The sequence below is a fragment of the Anolis carolinensis genome, chromosome 1 (genome assembly GCF_035594765.1).
Source record: "Anolis carolinensis isolate JA03-04 chromosome 1, rAnoCar3.1.pri, whole genome shotgun sequence".
Taxonomy (NCBI): Eukaryota; Metazoa; Chordata; class Lepidosauria; order Squamata; family Dactyloidae; genus Anolis; species Anolis carolinensis.
The window spans coordinates 37,928,887-37,948,558 of record NC_085841.1 but is presented as its reverse complement, the minus strand read 5'-3'; the positions used below and the strand labels follow the sequence as shown (position 1 = coordinate 37,948,558).

Sequence of the window (19,672 nt, the reverse complement as noted above, 5' to 3'; positions counted from 1 at the left end):
GTGCTCTCTGGCTGTAGGGTAAACTACAACTCCCACTATGGTGAGTCAGTCCCCTCAAACCACTCCAGTAGGTTGAGTTAGTCAGTTTAGTAGATTGAGGGGTTCTGTGAGCCAAGTTTACACTACGTCCATTATCGATGGGGGTCACAGTTTCTCTAGTTGTGGGTGAACTACAATTCCCAGAAAGGAAGGCCAGTTCCCCCCAAACCCCTCCAGTAATCAAATTTTGGTATGCCTGGTATGTGTGTCATGTTTGGTCCAGATCCATTGGTGTTTGGGTTTGCAGTGCTCTCTGGTTGTAGGTGAACTACAACTTCCTCAAATCAAGATTAATTTGCCCCAAAAATCTCTTTATTGGTCATGGAGGTTCTGTGTGCCAAGTTAGTTCCAGGTCCATCATTGGTGGAGTTCAGAGTGCTCTTAGATTGCAGATGAGCTATGAATCCCAGTACCTACAACTCCTATAAATAATGAATTCTCCCCAAACCTCTCTAGTATGCGCAGTTGCTGATCAATTCCTCTGTTTGCTGTGTGCCATAAAAAATAATAGGAAAGGGTTATGGGAGACGCAGTGGGCGGGGGCATGCAAATTCCACACCAATAGAGAGAGTAAGAAACACTGGGGTGCCTGTGGTGGAGGAAAAACAGAAAATCTAGGATGAAATTGTCCCCGTATGAAAGCCTTCACTTTGGCAATGGTCAGTATGGTGTTCGTGGAAGACATTGACAGCGCTCTTGGACATGTTTACAGTGCTCGCTATAACCTGCAATGTCATTGGAGGGAGGGCCATTGGTGTCTCCTGAGCCATGGGAGTAATAGCTCTTTGTGGAAATTGAAGCTTGGCTGTGTAAGTGGAAAACCCAGCCACACATATATATACATATTTTCACTTTTACTATGTGTATAGATATGCTTAAAACTTCTTGTGTGTCCACCTAAAAATAAGTGTGCTTAATCATATTACTGAGAACATGAAAAGATCACTTTTGGGGGTTGCAGATTCTAGAACCACCACCACGCCAATTCCCTAATAACTCTGGGAGTTGTAATTCAAGCATACAACATTTCCAGTCTGCCATAATATTGACTACCTGCAGAGTATTTACAAGTGTTCACAGTACTTTTTACATATTGTCTCATTGCAATATTTACAAAGCCATATTGCAGAGAGGACCTTGTGAGGGATTACTTATGTAAGACTGCTTAGAAAGTTCATTTGGGGGGGGGGGGCAAAGTTTGAATTAGAAACTTTGTATTTTGTATCTCCTTCCTTAACTATACCAACTCCGGAAGTATCAAAAACTAGTATTGATATTAATATATCTAATCTTTGCTAATGCTCACCAGCTTTTAAAATGTTAAGCTGTCTAGAAAACGGAGGCTTAATTATACTGCTTCATCATTTCTTCACCACTTAAGAAAACAGAGAAAGAATGCATCTGGCTCTTCCACAATTAGTTAACAATATGTGCAATTTAGCTTTAATTTCCTTCTTTCAGATATATCATTTATGTTCTGCATGACACATCTTCTTCTCCAGATCTTCTTAAAATACATGATTTCTGGTTGAAGAGATCCTTCTCCTTCTTTTTAAAGCTTCAGTGCACAACTAATCTAACTCAATGAAACTCAAAGAACATAGACATTCTAAATGATTTCTACAATGAGGAGTAACTCGAACTCCCTCTGAAAAGCACTAGTGAAAACAGTTGCATAGCAACACATGCCATATAATATCCAAGGAACAAGCAAAGAAAAGTAAGAGAGATTGCAAACTACCATCTGACATAAAGCCAAGCAGTTCTTAAGAGTTTCATTGAACTAACTAAAGAATTCTGACATTGACACTAATGTGAATTTTTAAAAATCAAATTTGAAAATTAATTTTGTGAATTAGTGAGAATGAGCAAAATCCAATCAAATGAAGGATTAATCTGGTCTCAATATATACAATGATATATTTTCCATTCTGAATTCTCATCTTGGTTGTTGACAACTAATCTGACTGACTGCAGTCAACAGTTTTTCCTGTCGAAAGGGCACCTAACAGAACAGCCTCTAACCCAGGCATGGACAAACTTCGGTCCTCCAGGTGTTCCTACCAGCTGTTAGGAATTGTGGGAGTTGAAGTCCAAAACACCTGGAGGGCTGAAGTTTGCCCATGCCTGATCTAACCTATCACTTGCTTTGCCCTTCTGCCCTTAAAACACCATTTCTAGGAGTAGTTCTTGGGCTCTAATGTGAACTTATTCCAGGCAAGCAGTTCTATCTTCTGGATCAACAAGATTTTAAATCAACAAGATTTTAAATAAATTTTTAAACATTTCTTTTAGCCACAGAGCTAGTGAGTGCAAAAAAAAATTTCAATGTGCCTAAATGGAGCCTCTAGGAAGAAGCACAATCAGTCCTACTACTAGAGTCTGGAACAGGTATGAGCAAACCCAGGCCCAGGGGCCGGAAGCAGCCCTTTGAGCTCTTTTCTCAGGCCCTCCTCTCTCACTGTCCCATCAGCATGAGAACACTGGGGCCCACTGCATCCTCATGCTGAGAGGAGGACCGGGGCAGTCACATGTTGCCTCAGCACCAGCCTCAAGCAGAACCTCTTCCTGGCCTTCCTGGCCTGCTGCTCCTTGCTAACACGCTCCCCTTCTTCCCAGCCTCTGCCCCCGGTGATGAGGAGGATGGCTCCTCCTCCGCCTCCTCTTCTTCCTCTGCCACCTTCCTCAAGGACAAGTTCCCCCTTGGAAAGTTGCTCTGGGAAGATGCACTAGCCCCAAGGAGGGGGCCTTCAGGAGGCGGCCCATGTTGTTGGCCAAAGAAGGAGCAGGAGGGAAGGGAAAAAGGAGAGCCCTGGGCAGTTGCTTGCCAAGAGGAGGATTTGACATGTCCTGCAGGCTCTCCTTCCCTTCCCTCCTGCTCCTGCTCTTCTTCTTTTCAAGGGAGAATATACCCTTGAGGAAGGCAGTGGCTGCAGAGGAGTTGGAGAAAGAGGAGGGAGATAACACCCTCCCGGCCCACCCACCCCACTCTGGCCTGCCGTGTGGCCCCCAAGTTAGAAAGTTTGCCCACGCCTGGTCTAGAACATTGCCTAGTAATTGTAAGGAGAAGAGTATGGCAAACCAGAGCATATCTGACCAAGTTTACCTCTGTCAATGGAGGGGAGAATATAAAGCCAGAGGCTTGTCTGCCAAAGAGACAGTCAGAGCCATTTAGGAACAGCAAAATGAAATGAGATGATTTTGGTACAGTGAGCTTTTTTATTATTGTTCAGAAGATACCATTGCAAAGACATTGTGAAGCACAAACAGAGGATGTTTGGTTCTTGTAGAATTAAAATAAAAAATTAAAATTGGAAACAGCAAGAACACTCAGGGTTGAGAAGGATGGGGTACAAATGTGGTAAATAAAATAATAATAATAATAATAATAATAATAATAATAATAATAAATAAATAAACATTTTCCAATGTCATATTTTTAAGTCTTAGAAGTTGCTTCATATTTTTCTATTAGGCTCGGGCTGTGACGCAGGCTGGAGAGCAGCTGCAATGAATCACTGCAATGAATCACTCTGACCAGGAGGTCATGAGTTCGAGGCCTGCTCGGAGCCATGTTTGTCTTGTCTTTGTTCTATGTTAAAAGGCATTGAATGTTTGCCTATATGTGTAATGTGATCCGCCCTGAGTCCCCTTTGGGGTGAGAAGGGCGGAATATAAATGCTGTAAATAAATAAATAAATAGACCTCTTGAGGGTTTCAAAATCTTGTAGTCTGTTTTCATCTCAGGTATTAACAGTCTTGTAGTTTTGGTGTATATCACATACCAAATAAGTCTATTGTTAAATTATATCCTTCTTTCTGAATGAAGTCTCTGAAGCCCAGCCAGTCTGTTTTTTCTTTGACTTCTCTTAGTCTTTGAGTTAACATATCCATTTGTATTATATCAAACAATTTTAGAATCCAATCGTTGATGGACGGTACCTCCTTTTGCTTCCATATTCTGGCTACAACTAGTCTTGCTGCGGTTCCAATAAGAAATAGTAATTTGTCTTGATTCTTGCTTGTTTTTACATTTGATATTCCTAATAGATAAGTCTCTGGTGATAGAGGGAACTTGAGTCCTAGTATTGATTGTGATGCCTTGTGGACTTTTTTCCAGTATTCTTTGATTTTCTTACATTTCCACCATTGGTGTAAGAAGGTTCCTACTTCTTTGTTACATTTCCAGCATTTATTCGTATTGTGTTTGTTAAAATTTGCTAGTTTGACAGGGGTGAGGTACCATCTAAAAAACATCTTATACCAATTTTCTTGGATTTCTGTGGCTATGGTGTATTTTATTTTTTTTATTCCAGATTTCCTCCCACTGGTTTATGTTTATGCTGTGGCCTATATCTTGGGCCCACTTTACCTGACAGTGTTTAATTTGTTCCTCCTCTGTTGACCATTCTAATAACATCTGGTATAATATCCTAATAATTTTTTTTCCTTTTTGCATTATAGTTTCCCAAGGGCCTTGATTTTGTGAAAATCCCTTTTCTGTATCCTCTTTATAGCACTGTTTTATTTGATAGTATTGAAACCATGTTATTTTTGGAAATTCTTTTTTAAGTTCATCATGTGTCTTTATATTAAAGTTTTGGTTGTTTGATTTTCTCAAAATTTGTTTGTATGTTAGCCAATTTTCTGTCGCTAATTCTCTTTTGTGTTTGGCTTCTATTGGGGATATCCAACATGGAGTTCTTGCGTACAGTCTGTCTTTATATTTTCCCCACACCCTTATTAGAGATGCTCGAATATAATGATTACCGAAATTTTTCTCAGTTTTCCTTTTGTTGTACCATAAATAATTGTGCCATCCTGAGCGCAGGTCATGGCCCTCTAATTCCAGTAGTTTTACATTCTTTAGTGTGGCATTCTTTAGGTCAATGGGAAGTCATCCACATTTTTTGTTTTTTTTTTTTGTTTTTATTATTTTTTCTCTCTTTTTAAATTTTTTTTTACACCTATTTTTTTAAGTTTATTATTTATTTATCTTTCCTTTGCTGGTGTTATCTTCTTTTGCTTTTTTGGTCTCTGGTCTCTACTTTCACCCCACTGTCTACACACAACTGTTTTCCTCGCTTTCACTGTAATAATAGATAAAAGCAAAATAAAAACTATTATTAAAAATAAATAAATATTGCCATGTTGATCCCATTTCCTTGCATTGATGACTGTTCATTTATTTCCACAGGAGTCTAACATGTGCAGGTAATAATCAGAAAAAAAAATATTTAAAGGTTAAACAACCTTTTAACAAGTCCCACTCAGAAGATCAACCCTGAAACAACTTGTTTTGAAAACAAGACAAATAATTTCCTTGTTTCTTTTTTTAAGTAAACATCAACAAGTAGGGTTTTTCTCTCCCAGAGCAAATACTAGTTTCATAGAGAGGGCTTTCTTTAGGGCCAAGGAGACAGGGCAGGAGGAGTATCTCTGCTTCAAAGAAGGTGAAAAATGCCTTTGTTAGTGATTTCATCTCTTACTAAAAAACAAAATGACTATCATGTTTTGGATATATGAGATGATATGACTCACTGAAAATGACAATAATGGCAAACTAGAAGGCAATAGAAAAAGGAGACCTCATTATGGGTGGGTTTATTCAATTAAGAAAGGCAGGGAAGGGTAGTTGATAACTGGGGCTCATGGAGGCGTCATATTCATAGGGTCACAGTAAGTCGAAGCCAACTTGATGGCAAACATAACAACAAACTATCCTAGAAGCACTGCTCCTTTTACTCATGCTCTGGCTCATGCCTGAACTACCGAACTCTTTCCCTCTACCAGTGTGACTCCCTGCTCCCTAATTCCAAGTAACATATTTCTCATATTCTATATTGGCAACAGCAATTATTCAGTTCTGAAGCTTAGACTTTTACAGAGAAAGCTATTATATATAAACATCTACATGACATTTGTACGTCACTGCTTTGCACATTCATATTTTCAAGAGCTAGAAAATGCCAAAATTATTGTCTTATGAGAACACTAGATGCTGAACACATTAAGAGAAACCTTGTTAAATGTTAGTTGGTGCCTTTTTTCTAGGAAAACAGGCTCTCTCAACCCTTTTTGAAGAGCTGTGTTACACTGTTTACTTATACAAGTGTTATATCTATAATTATACACTCACAGGAAAAGGAATTAAATTTATTTTCAGAACATTCACTGCTGACACCAGAACAAAACAAAAGCTATCATTTCACCTTAAATTATTTTCTGCAACAAGAATATACTCTCTACATATCTCTGATCTGATCAGAATGACACATGACTTCCCCACTTCCAGTTTGCATTACTATTTTCTGTATGGGTTGGCATTTGAAATGTACACAGACACTTCAGCTGGCACAAAGAACTTCAACTAGATTACTAACTGGGGCAAATGGGGAGCATACAACTCCCTTGTTGCAACAGTTCCACTGCCCTCCAATCTTATTCTGGGAACAATTCAGATTGCTGCTTATGACATATAAAGCCCTATATGGTTTGGGTCCAGGATATCTGGAGGATATGAGGCTCTATGGGGATCATCAAGTTTGCAGACAACACCAAATTAGGAGGGATAGCAAATACTCCAGGAGACAGGAGCAGAATTCAAAACTATCTTAACTGATTAGAGAGATGGGCCAAAACTAACAAAATGAAGTTTAACAAGGACAAATGCACGATACTCCACTTAAGCAGAAAAATGAAATGCAAAGATACAGAATGGGGGACACCTGGCTCGACAGCAGTACGTGTGAAAAAGATCTTGGAGTCCTCGTGGGGAACAAGTTGAACATGAGCCAAGAATACGATGTGGCATCAAAAAAAACCAATGGGATTTTGGCCTGCTTAAGCTGCTCCTCATAGGGCTTGTTCTCCAGACCCTTAATCATTTTAGTCACCCTCCTCTGGACACTTCTTCTGGAAGGGACTGCCTGAAGAAGAGCGAAGAATACACAGAGTTGGCTTTGCTATCAGAAATGACCTGGTGAAGCACCTGACTGAAGCACCCACTGGCATCAATGAACGACTCTCAACCCTCTGAATTAACCTTGCCAAAAACCAACAGGCAACCATCATATGTGCCTATGCACCAACTCTAGATGCTGATGAAGACATCAAGGAAAAAATTTATTGTCAGCTGGACACCATCCTATCGGAGATACCTAAGAAGGACAAAATCATCCTCCTGGGGGACTTTAATGCCAGAGTCGGACGGGACTCCGACCTGTGGCCAGGGATCATGGGAAAAGACGGGGTCGGAAAAAGCAACTCGAATGGCATCTTGCTTCTCACCAAATGCAGAGAGCACAACCTTGTCATCACCAACATGCTCTTCCGCCAGAAAAACAAGCTCAAGACATCATGGAAGCATCCCCGGTCAAAGCATTGGCACCTCTTGGACTATGTAATTACACGTGCCAGAGACTGCCGTGATATGCTTTTCACAAGAGCCATGACAGGTGCTGATGACTGCTGGACAGACCACAGGTTAATCCGATCCACAATGGCTATCAAGATCACCCCCAAACGCAGACTCCAAGGAAGAAAAATAAGGTGCAAAATGAATACCCAAGCCCTTCAGGAGCCCTCCAAACGAGCCCTTCTACAAACAACACTTAAAGATCATCTACCCACAGAACACCCCAAAAATGTTGAGGAAAATTGGAACAAACTGAAGACCTCCATCATCACAGTCTGCAAAGAAACCATTGGATACCAAACTAAGAAACATCAAGACTGGTTTGATGATAATGACAAAGAGATCTAACAGCTAATTGATAACAAAAGGAAAGCCTTCCAAACATGGCAGAGAGACACCAACTGTGCTGCCAAGAAAAAGATCTATGCCAGTGCAAAAGCTGAGGTCCAAAGAAGGACCAGAGAACTCAAGAACATCTGGTGGACAAAGAAGGCTGAAGAAATCCAACACTTTGCAGATTCCCATGATGCTCAGGGATTTTTCAAAGCCACAAAGATCATTTACGGACCAAGAAACCATGGCATACAGCCGCTACGCTCATCAGATGGAACCAAAATTCTGAAGGACAAAACATTAATTGCACTACGTTGGAAAGAGCACTACCAGAACCTGCTGAATCGCAGCTCCAATGTGGCCGAACAACAAATCCCGCAACAACAAACCAGGGATGAGCTTGCAGCACTGCCTAGTTTGGAAAAAGTTAGCAATGCCATCAGCCAACAAAAAAACAACAAAGCCAACAGACCTGATGGGATCCCTGCTGAAATCTTCAAAGCGGGTGGACCTGGGCTGATACAACAACTCCACCAGCTCATTGAAAAGGTGTGGGTGACCAAGAAAATCCCAGCAGACTTCAAGGATGCCACCATCATCACCCTTTTCAAGAAAGGAGATAGAACAGACTGCAGGAACTATCGCGGTATCTCCCTTCTAACCTCCGCTGGGAAAATCCTTGCAAGAATCCTTGCAAACCGCCTTCTCCCTGTCTCAGAAGACACCCCCCCCCCCCAGAATCCCAGAATGGCTTCCGTCCCTCCAGAGGAACAGTGCACATGATCTTCACTGCATGACAGCTCCAAGAAAAATGCAGGGAACAAAACCAACCTCTGTACATGGCATTCATTGACCTTGCAAAGGCATTCGACACAGTTAATCGCAGCACTCTCTGGACCATCCTCCAAAAAATCCGGTGCCCTGACAAATTTGTGAACATCCTGCGGTTCCTCCATGATGACATGATGGCAACAGTCTTGGACAGCAACGGCTCCCAAAGTGACCCATTTAAGGTGGAATCAGGTGTCAAGCAGGGATGTGTTATTGCCCCTACCTTATTTTCCATCTTCATCGCTATGATACTTCACCTTGTTAATGGGAAGCTTCCCACCGGGGTGGAAATCATCTATTGGACAGATGGCAAGCAGACTGAGAGCCAAAACCAAGGTCACCACAACATCTGTTATAGAACTCCAATATGCCAACAGGCACCAGCTAAACCCTCTGCAATGCCAGGAATACAGCTTAATGGTGTAACATTAGAAAACATTGACCATTTCCACTACCTTGGCAGCCACCTCTCCACAAAAATCAACATTGACACTGAAATACAACCCCGCCTGAGCTCTGCGAGCGCAGCATTTTTCAGAATGAAGCAGAGAGTGTTTGATGATCGGGACATCCATAGAGATACCAAGGTGCTTGTTTATAAAGCCACTGTCCTCCCAACTCTGCTCTACGCCTGCGAAACGTGGACAGTCTACAGACATCACACCAAACTCCTGAAGCGTTTCCATCAGCGTTGCCTCAGAAAAATCCTGCAACTCTCTTGGGAAGACAGGCAGACAAATGTCAGCGTGCTGGAAGAAGCAAAGACCACCAGCATTGAAGCGATGCTCCTACGCCATCAACTCCGCTGGACTGGCCACGTTGTCTGAATGCCCGATCACCGTCTCCCAAAGCAGTTGCTCTACTCCGAACTCAAGAACGGGAAACGTAATGTTGGTGGGCAGGAAAAGAGATTTAAAGATGGGCTTAAAGCCAACCTTAAAAACTGTGGCATAGACACTGAGAACTGGGAAGCCCTGGCCCTTGAATGCTCTAATTAGAGGTCAACTGTGACCAGCAGTGCTGCGGAGTTTGAAGAGGCACAAATGGAGGGCTTAAGGGAGAAGTGTGCCAAGAGGAAGGAGCATCAAGCCAACCCTGACCGGGACCGCCTTCCACCTGGAAACCGATGTCCTCACTGCGGGAGAACATGCAGATCAAGAATAGGTCTCTTCAGCCACCTAAGAACCCACCCCCAAGACACCAGAGATGGAAGACAATCCTCCTCGAACTACGAGGGATCGCCTAAGTAATTAAGTAAGTTAGCACAGTGATGGGAGTAGTAGTCTAAGACATCTGAAAGGCATCGGCTCTGAGAAAAGTTGTACAGAAAAAAAGGATTCAAAAAGGTCATTCAAATTAGTGTTCTAAAGAAGTTAATATGCTTTTCACTATCTGTGTGTGTCTCTCTGTGTGTTTTCCCCAATAGTGAGAGTGAACCAAAGCAGAAATCAAGTGAGTATCTCTCCAGGCTGTGGAGTGTCCTATCTCTAAGAACACAGCCTTCAGCAGTAACATTATCATTTCGTTCTTTACATCTTATCCACCCACAATGTCTATCTCTGTGGTGCTGAGTGCCTCTTCTTTCCTTTGCTTCCTACTTTCATCACCACAGATACTGTTGTGGTGGCATTTTCAAGCAGTTAGTTGTTATAGTTACTGACTTAATTGCAAGAATTCAGTGGCTGAGGAAGTCGGAGCTCTCTTGCCCTTCAAATTCTCTGAGCTGCTTTGGCAGGCACCAAAATAAAAAAGGAGTGGGAGTATATGTGTGTCCTCATACCACATCCACTAAAGGAAAAGTACCTAAAGGGCAAAGAGTGGAGCCCAAACATGTCATTTACTCCTTTGATACTGTGGGATTTAAGACTTTTTAAAACCCCTTCCTACATTAAAAGCCTTTATTAAATCCCCTGCCCACTTCGTAACTTTTCAACAAATTTCACTTCCCTTCTTGTGACAACTTTGCTTCTTTGGCACTAAGCCAAGTAGATTTCAGAGCCTGAAACTGCACCCAAACAGACAGTCAGACAAGCTAACAGAAACCACACTTTTAAAATGGCAAGTTGTTGCTCTTTAACAGTGCCCCACATATCCAGTCTGGGGCATTTATTTCATTCTACCTAATGGCAAGGATGGTATAGCAACCATCAGCGGAAGATTTTTGTCAATATACCCCTTGGTTTTATTAACCATCCTTAATCTTGGATATGCTGGCTAGGAGTGATGTGAGCTGAAATGAAATACAACTGAAAGGCACCAAAAGAGGTTGCACACTGCTTTGTTATCTTTATGGATGAAGGACAGCTGCAAAATGATTGAAAAAAATGAATAAATAACAGCAATTCCAATTGAGCGTGCTGAACTGCAAATACATGCAAAGTAAGGAGCAACTGCCTTCATGAGCACACATGAACAGCAAAATGGAGAAAAGGGGCAAAGTAGATAAGTTTGCCCCACCTGCTCCCACATCATGTTAAAAAAATTTGAATCTACATGTTTGGCCAGAGAGCCAAGATGGTGTGGTGGTTTGAATGCTGGGCTACTGGGAGACCATGGTTTGAATCCCCTGTTCAGTCACAGAAACCCACTGGGAAGTCACACTCCCTCAGCCTCGGAGGGCAGCTAAGGCAAACCTCCTCTGAACAAATTATGCCCAAAAAAACCCTTCTGAGTAAAGCTCTGTCTACACTTATCCAATGTTCTGGATTATCCAACACATTTTTGTAGTCAATGTTTTCAATGCATTGTGATATTTTGGTGCTAAATTTGTAAATGCAGTAATTACTGCATAGCATTAATGTGTAATGAACTACTTTTTCTGTCAAATTTGTTGTATAACATGATGTTTTGGTGCTTAATTTGTAAAATCATAACCTATTTTGATGTTTAATAGGCTTTTTCTTAATCTCTCCTTATTATCCAACATATTCGCTTATCCAACATTCTGCCAGCCAGTTTATGTTGGATAAGTGAGACTCTACTGTAATAGAGAAACAGAGAATACAGCCTCTGAGGATGCCTGCCATAGATGTGGGCGAAACGTCAGGAGAGAATACTTCTGGAACATGGCCATACAGCCCGAAAAACATACAACAACCCTAATAGAGAAACTGATGGTTAGTATGAGAAAAGGTCATTCATGCCTTTTGGAATAAGCCATCAAATTGTCTCCAAAAAGTTCAAAACGTTTGGAGTTTACTTACTTGAACTGGTTAGTTCATTTCACATTATACATATTGTTAGTTTTGAACAAAAGTCTGCTGAAACATGATGAATGACAACTTTCTTGTGGTGAATGAACAAATCTATAGTTATTTTCGTGTCATTTTTGCTTTATTACTAAATTTTCAGTTAAACGAGGAATCCAGGAATATTTCTACTTTATTAACCATTTTGTTAGCTATTTTCAAAATGCTGAAATTTCCAAATTTTGAAATCTGCTCTCAATACACTTAATAAATGTGAGCAAAATAAGTCTGAAGTGCAGTGTCAAATCAGACCATGTAAAGCAGTATTTTGTGTTGTAATAAGTTAAAAAAATACTTTCAAAAATTGCCATGATGTAGAAGAACATCAGAACAGAGAAAAGACAGATGCATGTTCATCCTCTCCTATGACAGTCACCAGCTTCATCTGCTGTCAAAATAAGGAACTCCTCCCAAGTTTAAGGTCAGGAGTTGTGTCAATCTTCATCAATTTGATATGCTAAATTGACATCCCCAAGCGAAATGGCCATTGGCCATGATGGCTGGGGATGTTGCTATTAATACTCCAACACACTAATTTGGGTAAGGCTGACCTAGATGATCCCATCCCAATGAGGAAACGTAAGGGCTTCTAAATGACATAGCATAGCGAGAACACAAAACTGTTTAGTTTTAAGTTTATTGATGGATAGAATATTAAGGTCTCAATGGTATCACAATTTAGACCAAAGAGTATATGATCTGAAGATGTCTATGTTATACAGTCCTCCATGTGGAATATGAACTCTGGTGGGCATTGGACTCACAAACTCTGAATATAGAGTTTTACTTTCTCTGAATATAGAGTTTTACTTTCTATGAATGTATATGTGTTGGTAACAAATGGATTATATTTTGGTTTAATTACTGTTGTATAGTGCATATCTTTGGTTTACATTTCTAGCTGTAGTGGCCTCTTGCCTGTGCATTTCAGGGAATCCTTTCTATGTTTTGGAGTCTGACATGATGGATAATGGTTGGTTTTCCTGCGACACATTTAGTACTTCAAGTGATATGTGTGTGTTGAGTACCCAGAAAGAAAGATTTCATCTATTTCCATTTGCCATCTTTGCCATCACACATACAATGCAGCCACTTGCAAGCAGGGTGAGTTCAAACCTCTTTCCACACCAACAAAGGGAATGGAGAGGAGACATGAATTGCTTCTGGAAGCAATGGCAGTCCTATTCCCTTCCTCTATCTTGGGAGGAGCAGATTATGTTATCTCTTTGTTTATAATGACATTTATAGAACAGTATGAACTTTTTTCCCTCAAAAAAGATGTTCAAAGAGGCTAAAAAAATGTGTTTGGCGAAACACTACCAAGGCATGCAGCAACCAAACCAACAAGCTTCTGGCCACCATCTAGGCTCCTAGCAGAATACTGACAGCCACATGTTTTGGCAACATATGTGGACAAAGGCAAATGCGGCTGTCACCAGGTTTGCTGGACATGGTAATTCAGGCATTTCAGAGGCAACTTGGGTCAACTGAAATGTTACATTTGCATTTACATTTCAGTGTGCTGACTTTCAAAGTGTAATAGAAAAATATTTTGAGAGGCAGGCTGTCAAAAACAGCATTTCATCATATTTTGATTACTATTTCTATAAGAGAGTCCAACAGGCAAGACTTTCTGGAGGCTAATTGGGCTGCCCAAAAGAACACCCCATCAAATGCTGATGCAATGTCTTCAAGGTAATAAGAAACTCAGAGCTATGCTAGGCAAGAGGGTGGAAGTCCGTGGCTGGGTCTCCCATGTTTTTTTCATTTATTTTGAAAATAGTCAGGGCAGAAGCCCACCCACCCATCATTTGAATGATCTAATTTCTCTCACACACATACAGCCATTTCATTCAATGCTGCTGATGCTAAAATAATTTAAAAGAGACAGAAGACCCAATTATGGATTTCCAATTACTTATTTAGCATGTCCTTCTGAAGCTTCTGGTGTCTTGGCCATCAAATATTGGCCCCTATCTTTCCACATTTCCAGGAAAGTGAATCAGATGAACAAGATTTATTTTATTTATTATTTTATTTACAGCATTTATATTCCACCCTTCTCACCCTGAAGGGGACTCAGGGCGGATCACATTACACATATAGGCAAACATTCAATGCCTTGACATAGAACAAAGACAAGACAAATGCAGGCTCCGAGCTGGCCTCGAACTCATGACCTCTTGGTCAGAGTGATTGGTCTCAGCTGGCTGCTCTCCAGCTTGCGCCACAGCAAGATATTGATATGACATCATCAAGGACAGGAAAGCCTGTTGGCCACCTTTCGAAACTAGCACTACAATAAATGTGGATGCTTGTGCTCACAAAAAAATACTTTTTCTATTCATGTGTTTTAGAAGATGTCTTTTCAGGGAAATCTGACTTGCAGAGATTACATTTTTAAATAAAACATCAAATTTAAGTTCTCATGAATTTATCACGTTAAAAAGCTAATATGTAAAAAAAAATCAGCCCATATAAAACACACCTTGCATTTTTGTTCTTCTTGTTACCTGTTAAATATCTTTGTCTAAATTATGTCTAGTTTGTCTGAATCAGATATATGAGGAAAAAGCTGAAATTGTTATCCAATTTCAAGCACAGCTTTTTTAGTTGCTAGATTTATGTCTTCGCTTCCTCCAAGGATTACAGGACAGACAGTGTAATGATTCTCTCTCCTCCCACCAAATGATCTTTTCCCTCTCAAAAAGTAGGTTACAGTACATTGAACTGCAGTGCCTAATTCAACTCAAGAGCAATTTGAACCAGACATACACATCTCCCATACATGCCTGAGACATACACGCCTGACTCGACAGCAGTACATGTGAAAAAGATCTTGGAGTCTTGGTGGACAACAAGTTTAACATGAGCCTACAATGTGATACGGTGGCAAAAAAAGTCAATGGGATTTTGGCCTGCATCAAAAGGAGGTCATACTACCCCTCTATTCTGCCTTGGCCAGACCACACCTAGAATACTGTGTCCAATTCTGGACACCACAGTTGAAGGGAGATGTTGCCAAGTTGGAAAGTGTCCAGAGGAGGGCAACTAAAATTATTAAGGGTCTGGAGAACAAGCCCTATGAGGAGTGACTTAAAGAGCTGGGCATGTTTAGCTTGCAGAAGAGAAGGCTGAGATGAGACATAATAGCCATGTATAAATATATGAAGAGAAGTCATAGGGAGGAGGAAGCAAGCTTGTTTTCTGCTGCCCTGGAGACTAGGGCGCAATGGAACAATGGCATCAAACTACAGTAAAGGAGATTCCACCTGAATATTAGGAAGAAGTTCCTCACTGTGAGAGCTGTTCGGCACTGGAAATCTGCCACAAACAGTGGTGGAGGCTCCTTACTTGGAAGCTTTTAAGCAGAGGCTGGATGGACAGCTGTTGGGGGTGCTTTGAATGTAATTTTCCTGCTTCTTGGCAGGGGGTTGGACTGGATGGCCCATGAGGTCTCTTCCAACTCTATGATTCTATGATTCAGTACATTCCAGACTTCATCACCTGAAAGCTCACCATTCAGACAATGGCTTAAGTGGCCCGCATCTTCCCACCCATCCTTTTCAAATATGCATCATATTTTACAGATGATGCCTTGCTACCACTTAATGAAATAACTCACCTAATAATATAGCCAGCTATTGGAAAAAGACAAACTAGTGAGGCAACAACTGGAAGAAACATTCTGTTCCATAAGTGCACTCCTTTCTCTACACTTGATTTTGGTACATGATAAGGGAGCTCAGAATTACCTCCTCACAAACATACATACTCCTTTAATATTGGGGGTGGGATCATAGAATTACACCCAATAATCATACCTCTGTTGTGGCAACATACACACTGGCCACCACACTTTTAGGGCCAGTGTGAAGAAGCCTTACAACCAGATGCAGGCAGTCCCCAAGTTATGAACAAGATTCTGTAGGTTTGGTCTTAAGTTGAATTTATATGCAAGGCTGAGCAGATACATTTTTAAGTGTAACTCCAGCAAATATATATACCCCAGGTTTTGGATAGCCTATGGTAAAGCTAAAGGTTTTCCCCTGACATTAAGTCTAGTCATGTCCAACTCTGGGGGTTGGTGCTCATCTCCATTTCTAAGTCAAAGAACCAGCATTGTCTGTAGACATCTCCAAGGTCTTGTGACCGGCATGACTGCATGGAACACCATTACCTTCCCACTGGAGCGGCACCTATTGATCTACTCACATTTGCATGTTTTCGAACTCCTAGGTTGGCAGAAGCTGGGGCTAACAGCGGGAGCTCACCCTACTCCCTGGATTCGAACTGCCGACCTTTCAGTCAGCAAGTTCAGCAACTCGGGGATAGCCTAGGGGAGGGTTAACACTGCTGTGGTGTTTGTGTTGATCTCTGTGCCCCTGTTCTGAAGATTTTACTTCACTTTCTGTCCCTGTGATAATTTGATTTTATTTATTTATTTACAAATGGCTTGTTGTGAAAGGTTCAGTTGAAATATCTTTTTCCCATTATAACTCTTTCAAGAATGAATTTCCCTTCTGAGGGGTAGATTTCTCTCACTTCTTGTCGTCTCACCCCTGTTCTTAACTATGAGTCATTTGTAAGTTGGATGTTTGTAATTTGGGGACTGCCTGTATAGGAATGGAAACATCTTCCTAATGAACCATAACTGTCCAGGATTCACTTCCATGGGGAGAAGCAGTCTGGGCATTTGTCTATATCAGGCATGGGCAAACTTGAGTCCTCCAGGTGTTTTGGACTTCAACTCCCACAATTCCTTACAACCTCAGGCCCTTTCCTTTTCCCCCTCAGCCGCTAAGTGTGGGGGGGGGAGGAAAGGGCCTGAGGCTGTTAGGAATTGTGGGAGTTGAAGTCCAAAACACCTGGAGGGCCCAAGTTTGCCCATGCCTAGTCTATACCCATGGCCCCTTCAGACTTATGCTGTCCAAATGTATAGGTGACCCTACTACCCAGCTCCCACACTTTCCTTCAACACAAGAAATGTGTTTGAGCTGGTCCTGGAGATGTGGTCCTGGACCAGACCAAGACATTTTGCTGCCTGAGGGAGATAACACAAGACAAAACAAGTTATCAGGGCACATGTCAAGAAATCCCACCTAAACATTAAGCATCAGCAGGTGGTGTTCTCACATTTGGAGATCTTTAAACAGTGACTGGAATGCTATTGTTCAGGAGTATTAAAGTTGAGAATTATAGTCATGGCATCAATAAACTAGATGACCCATGCAGTCATTTTCAACTCTTTAAGACTGAAACTCTCACTACCATCTCTCCCCATATCTATCAATAAAAATACAACAAAACAACTTGTGTTGTCGAAGGCTTTCATGGCCAGAATCACTGGGTTGCTGTGAGTTTTCTGGGCTGTATGATCATGTTCCAGAAGCACTGTCTCCTGATGTTTCACCCACATCTACTGCAGGCATCCTCACAACCTCTGAGGATGCCTGCCATAGATGTGGGCAAAACATCAGGAGAAAATGCTTCTGGAACATGGTCATACAGCCCAGAAAACTCACAGCAACCCAATGAACAATTTGCTGCACAGTTAGGTCACTGAAAGATGCTCAATTCTTTGCTTAATGGTGGGGTTGGCCCTGCAGGCCCCCAATGGCTGGCAAGTGAATGTGCAAACAGCCCTGCTGAAGCCTTCCAGGCAATGGGAACATGGGACCTGGAGTCTGTATCTGATGATGGATTGATGTGGTCTTTGATTTTCACCACATGCTTCAGCCATCATTTCTAGAAAAAGGGACAGGCAAGCAGGATCCTAGAACCAGAGTTGGAAGAGACCACAAGGGCCATCCAGTCTAACCCTCTGCCATGCAGGAAAATACATTCAAAGCACTCCCAACAGATGGCCAACTAGCCTCTCCTTTAAAACTCTGAAGTAGAATATTCCACTGCCAAATGGCTCTTACCATCAAGAAGTTCTTTCTAATGTTTAGGAAGAATCTCTTTTCCTGCAGTTTGAACCCATTGCTCTCTAGAGCAGCTGAAAACAAGCCCAGCCACCTCCTCAATGCGACATCTATTAAATTGTTAAACCTGGCTCCCATTTCAGACTCCACTTCTCAGAGCTAAATGGATCCAATTTCATACTCATGTCTGGTCCACACTGACAGTTCAATGCATTCTAAAAGGGCATTGTATGGCAGTGCAGATGGGGCCATAGTTAAAAGCCACGAAACCATTAAAATTCAAGTTGAAGTCCAAAATGTCTAAAGCCCCATAGCTTTGAAACTAGTTTTCAGGGACCACTCTTGCCTCCATGTGTGCTCAACATCTCCACTCAAAACGGGGTGGCCCTCCTCTCCCATGTCGAGACCCTTCGTGGGTTGTGGGGCCCAGAACCGGCCGCCAAGGAAGAGGGCTGGAGGGCGGCGGAAAGTTGGCGGAAGCCTCGAGGAAGAGCCTCTGTAGCTACTCACGTGCCAAATGGCGAAGAAGATGAGGGCGGCGCAGAGCACCAGGGAGAGCATGTAGCAGAAGGCGGCGAAGGTGAAGGCCATGGCCGGAGAAGGGCCCCGAAGGCGCCCCCGAAGTTCCCCCGCGTCGCCCTCCCCAAGTCACCTCCGAACCCCGCGCCACGCGTCCGGCAGCATCCCTCCAGCCGCGCGGTGGTTCCTCGTTGGCTTTCAACGCTTCCAAGGGGCCATTGGTGCTGGGACAGGAGACCTGAGCCCAAGGGAAAGGAAGGGCCTCTCCAACTTTGGGGGGAAGCCAAAGCGCTCCGAGGAGCAAAGGCTGGTCCAAGGCGCCCCCGGAGTGCCCGAGCCCAGCCTCAAACGCGGCGTCTCCGGAGTCGCGCTCCCATCTCCAAGGGGACACCAACACCAAGCGCCTCCTCAGCCGGGAAGCGGCGCGCCCCCGCCTCTCTCCATCCTCGCCTTTGCCTGCTTCTGCCTCTTGGGCTCTTAAGCGCTTCGGAAGCGAAGAGGCAGGAGACCCTCCTCGACTCCGGGAGCGGGAAGCAGAGAGCCGCCTTCGCCGCCCGCGAGAAAGCGGAGCCCAGCCATCCACTTGCGGCTCCTGTTGCTGCTGCCGCTTCCAAGGCTGGGAGGAGCGAGGCGCGTCTCCCCAGCTCGCAGTTCACTCTTCCAGACTCACCAAAGAGCAGGGGAAAGCAGGAGGAAGGAGAGGAGAAGGAGGAGAGGTTGGGGACTGGCGCCGCCCGCCTTCCTCACGCTTCGCCTCCGACTTGGGCGACTTGGGCAGGACCCGCAAAAGAAGACACACAAAGCTCTGACAGGATCCCCGAGTGGAGACTTCCTCTCAGTCTCCCTCTCTCCCTCCCTATTTCCATCTCCATCTCCCTCCCTCTCTAGCTCCCTCTTTATCTCCATTTCCCTCTCTCCCTCCCTCTCTTACTCTCTCTCTCTTCCTCCTTCTCTATCTCCTTCTCTCTCTCCACCTCCCTCTCTCTCTCCCTCTTTACCTCTCTCCCTCCCTCTCTCCCTCTCTACTTCTCTACCTCCATCTCTCTCTCCCTTCCTCCCTCTCTCCATCTCTCTCCCTCTCTGTCTCCATCTCCATCTATCTCTATGTCTCATTCCCATGCCCCACCCCATACAGCTCCATCCAATTTCAAACTGGTCAGTGTATAGACCAGGCATGGGCCAACATGGGCCCTCCAAGTGTTTTGGACTTCAAATCCCACCATTCTTAACAGCCTTCCTAACCGAGTTGAAATCCAAAACACCTGGAGGGCCCAAGTTGGCCCATGCCTGGTATAGATGCACCTCAAGTTCTGAGTCTGCAGTCACACCGGAAAAACCCACCAGACAAACTCCTACCA

At 42.9% G+C, this 19,672-nt stretch overlaps 1 protein-coding gene across 2 annotated transcripts in view; it reads right to left on the bottom strand.

The window, feature by feature from the left end:
• The window catches only part of cnih3 (cornichon family AMPA receptor auxiliary protein 3), a 106,022-nt gene extending 86,765 nt beyond the window's left edge, over positions 1 to 19,257 (bottom strand). The window contains exon 1 of one of the 2 annotated variants that reach the window (XM_003216071.4): positions 18,306 to 19,257. In XM_003216071.4, coding sequence (XP_003216119.1) covers positions 18,306 to 18,386 — 81 coding nt within the window. In that variant the 5' untranslated portion in view covers positions 18,387 to 19,257. Of the gene's footprint in view, positions 1 to 18,141; positions 18,251 to 18,305 lie in introns of those variants that run through there. The other variant, XM_062972572.1, reaches the window with a different exon arrangement.
• Between the last annotated feature and the right edge of the window lie 415 nt (positions 19,258 to 19,672).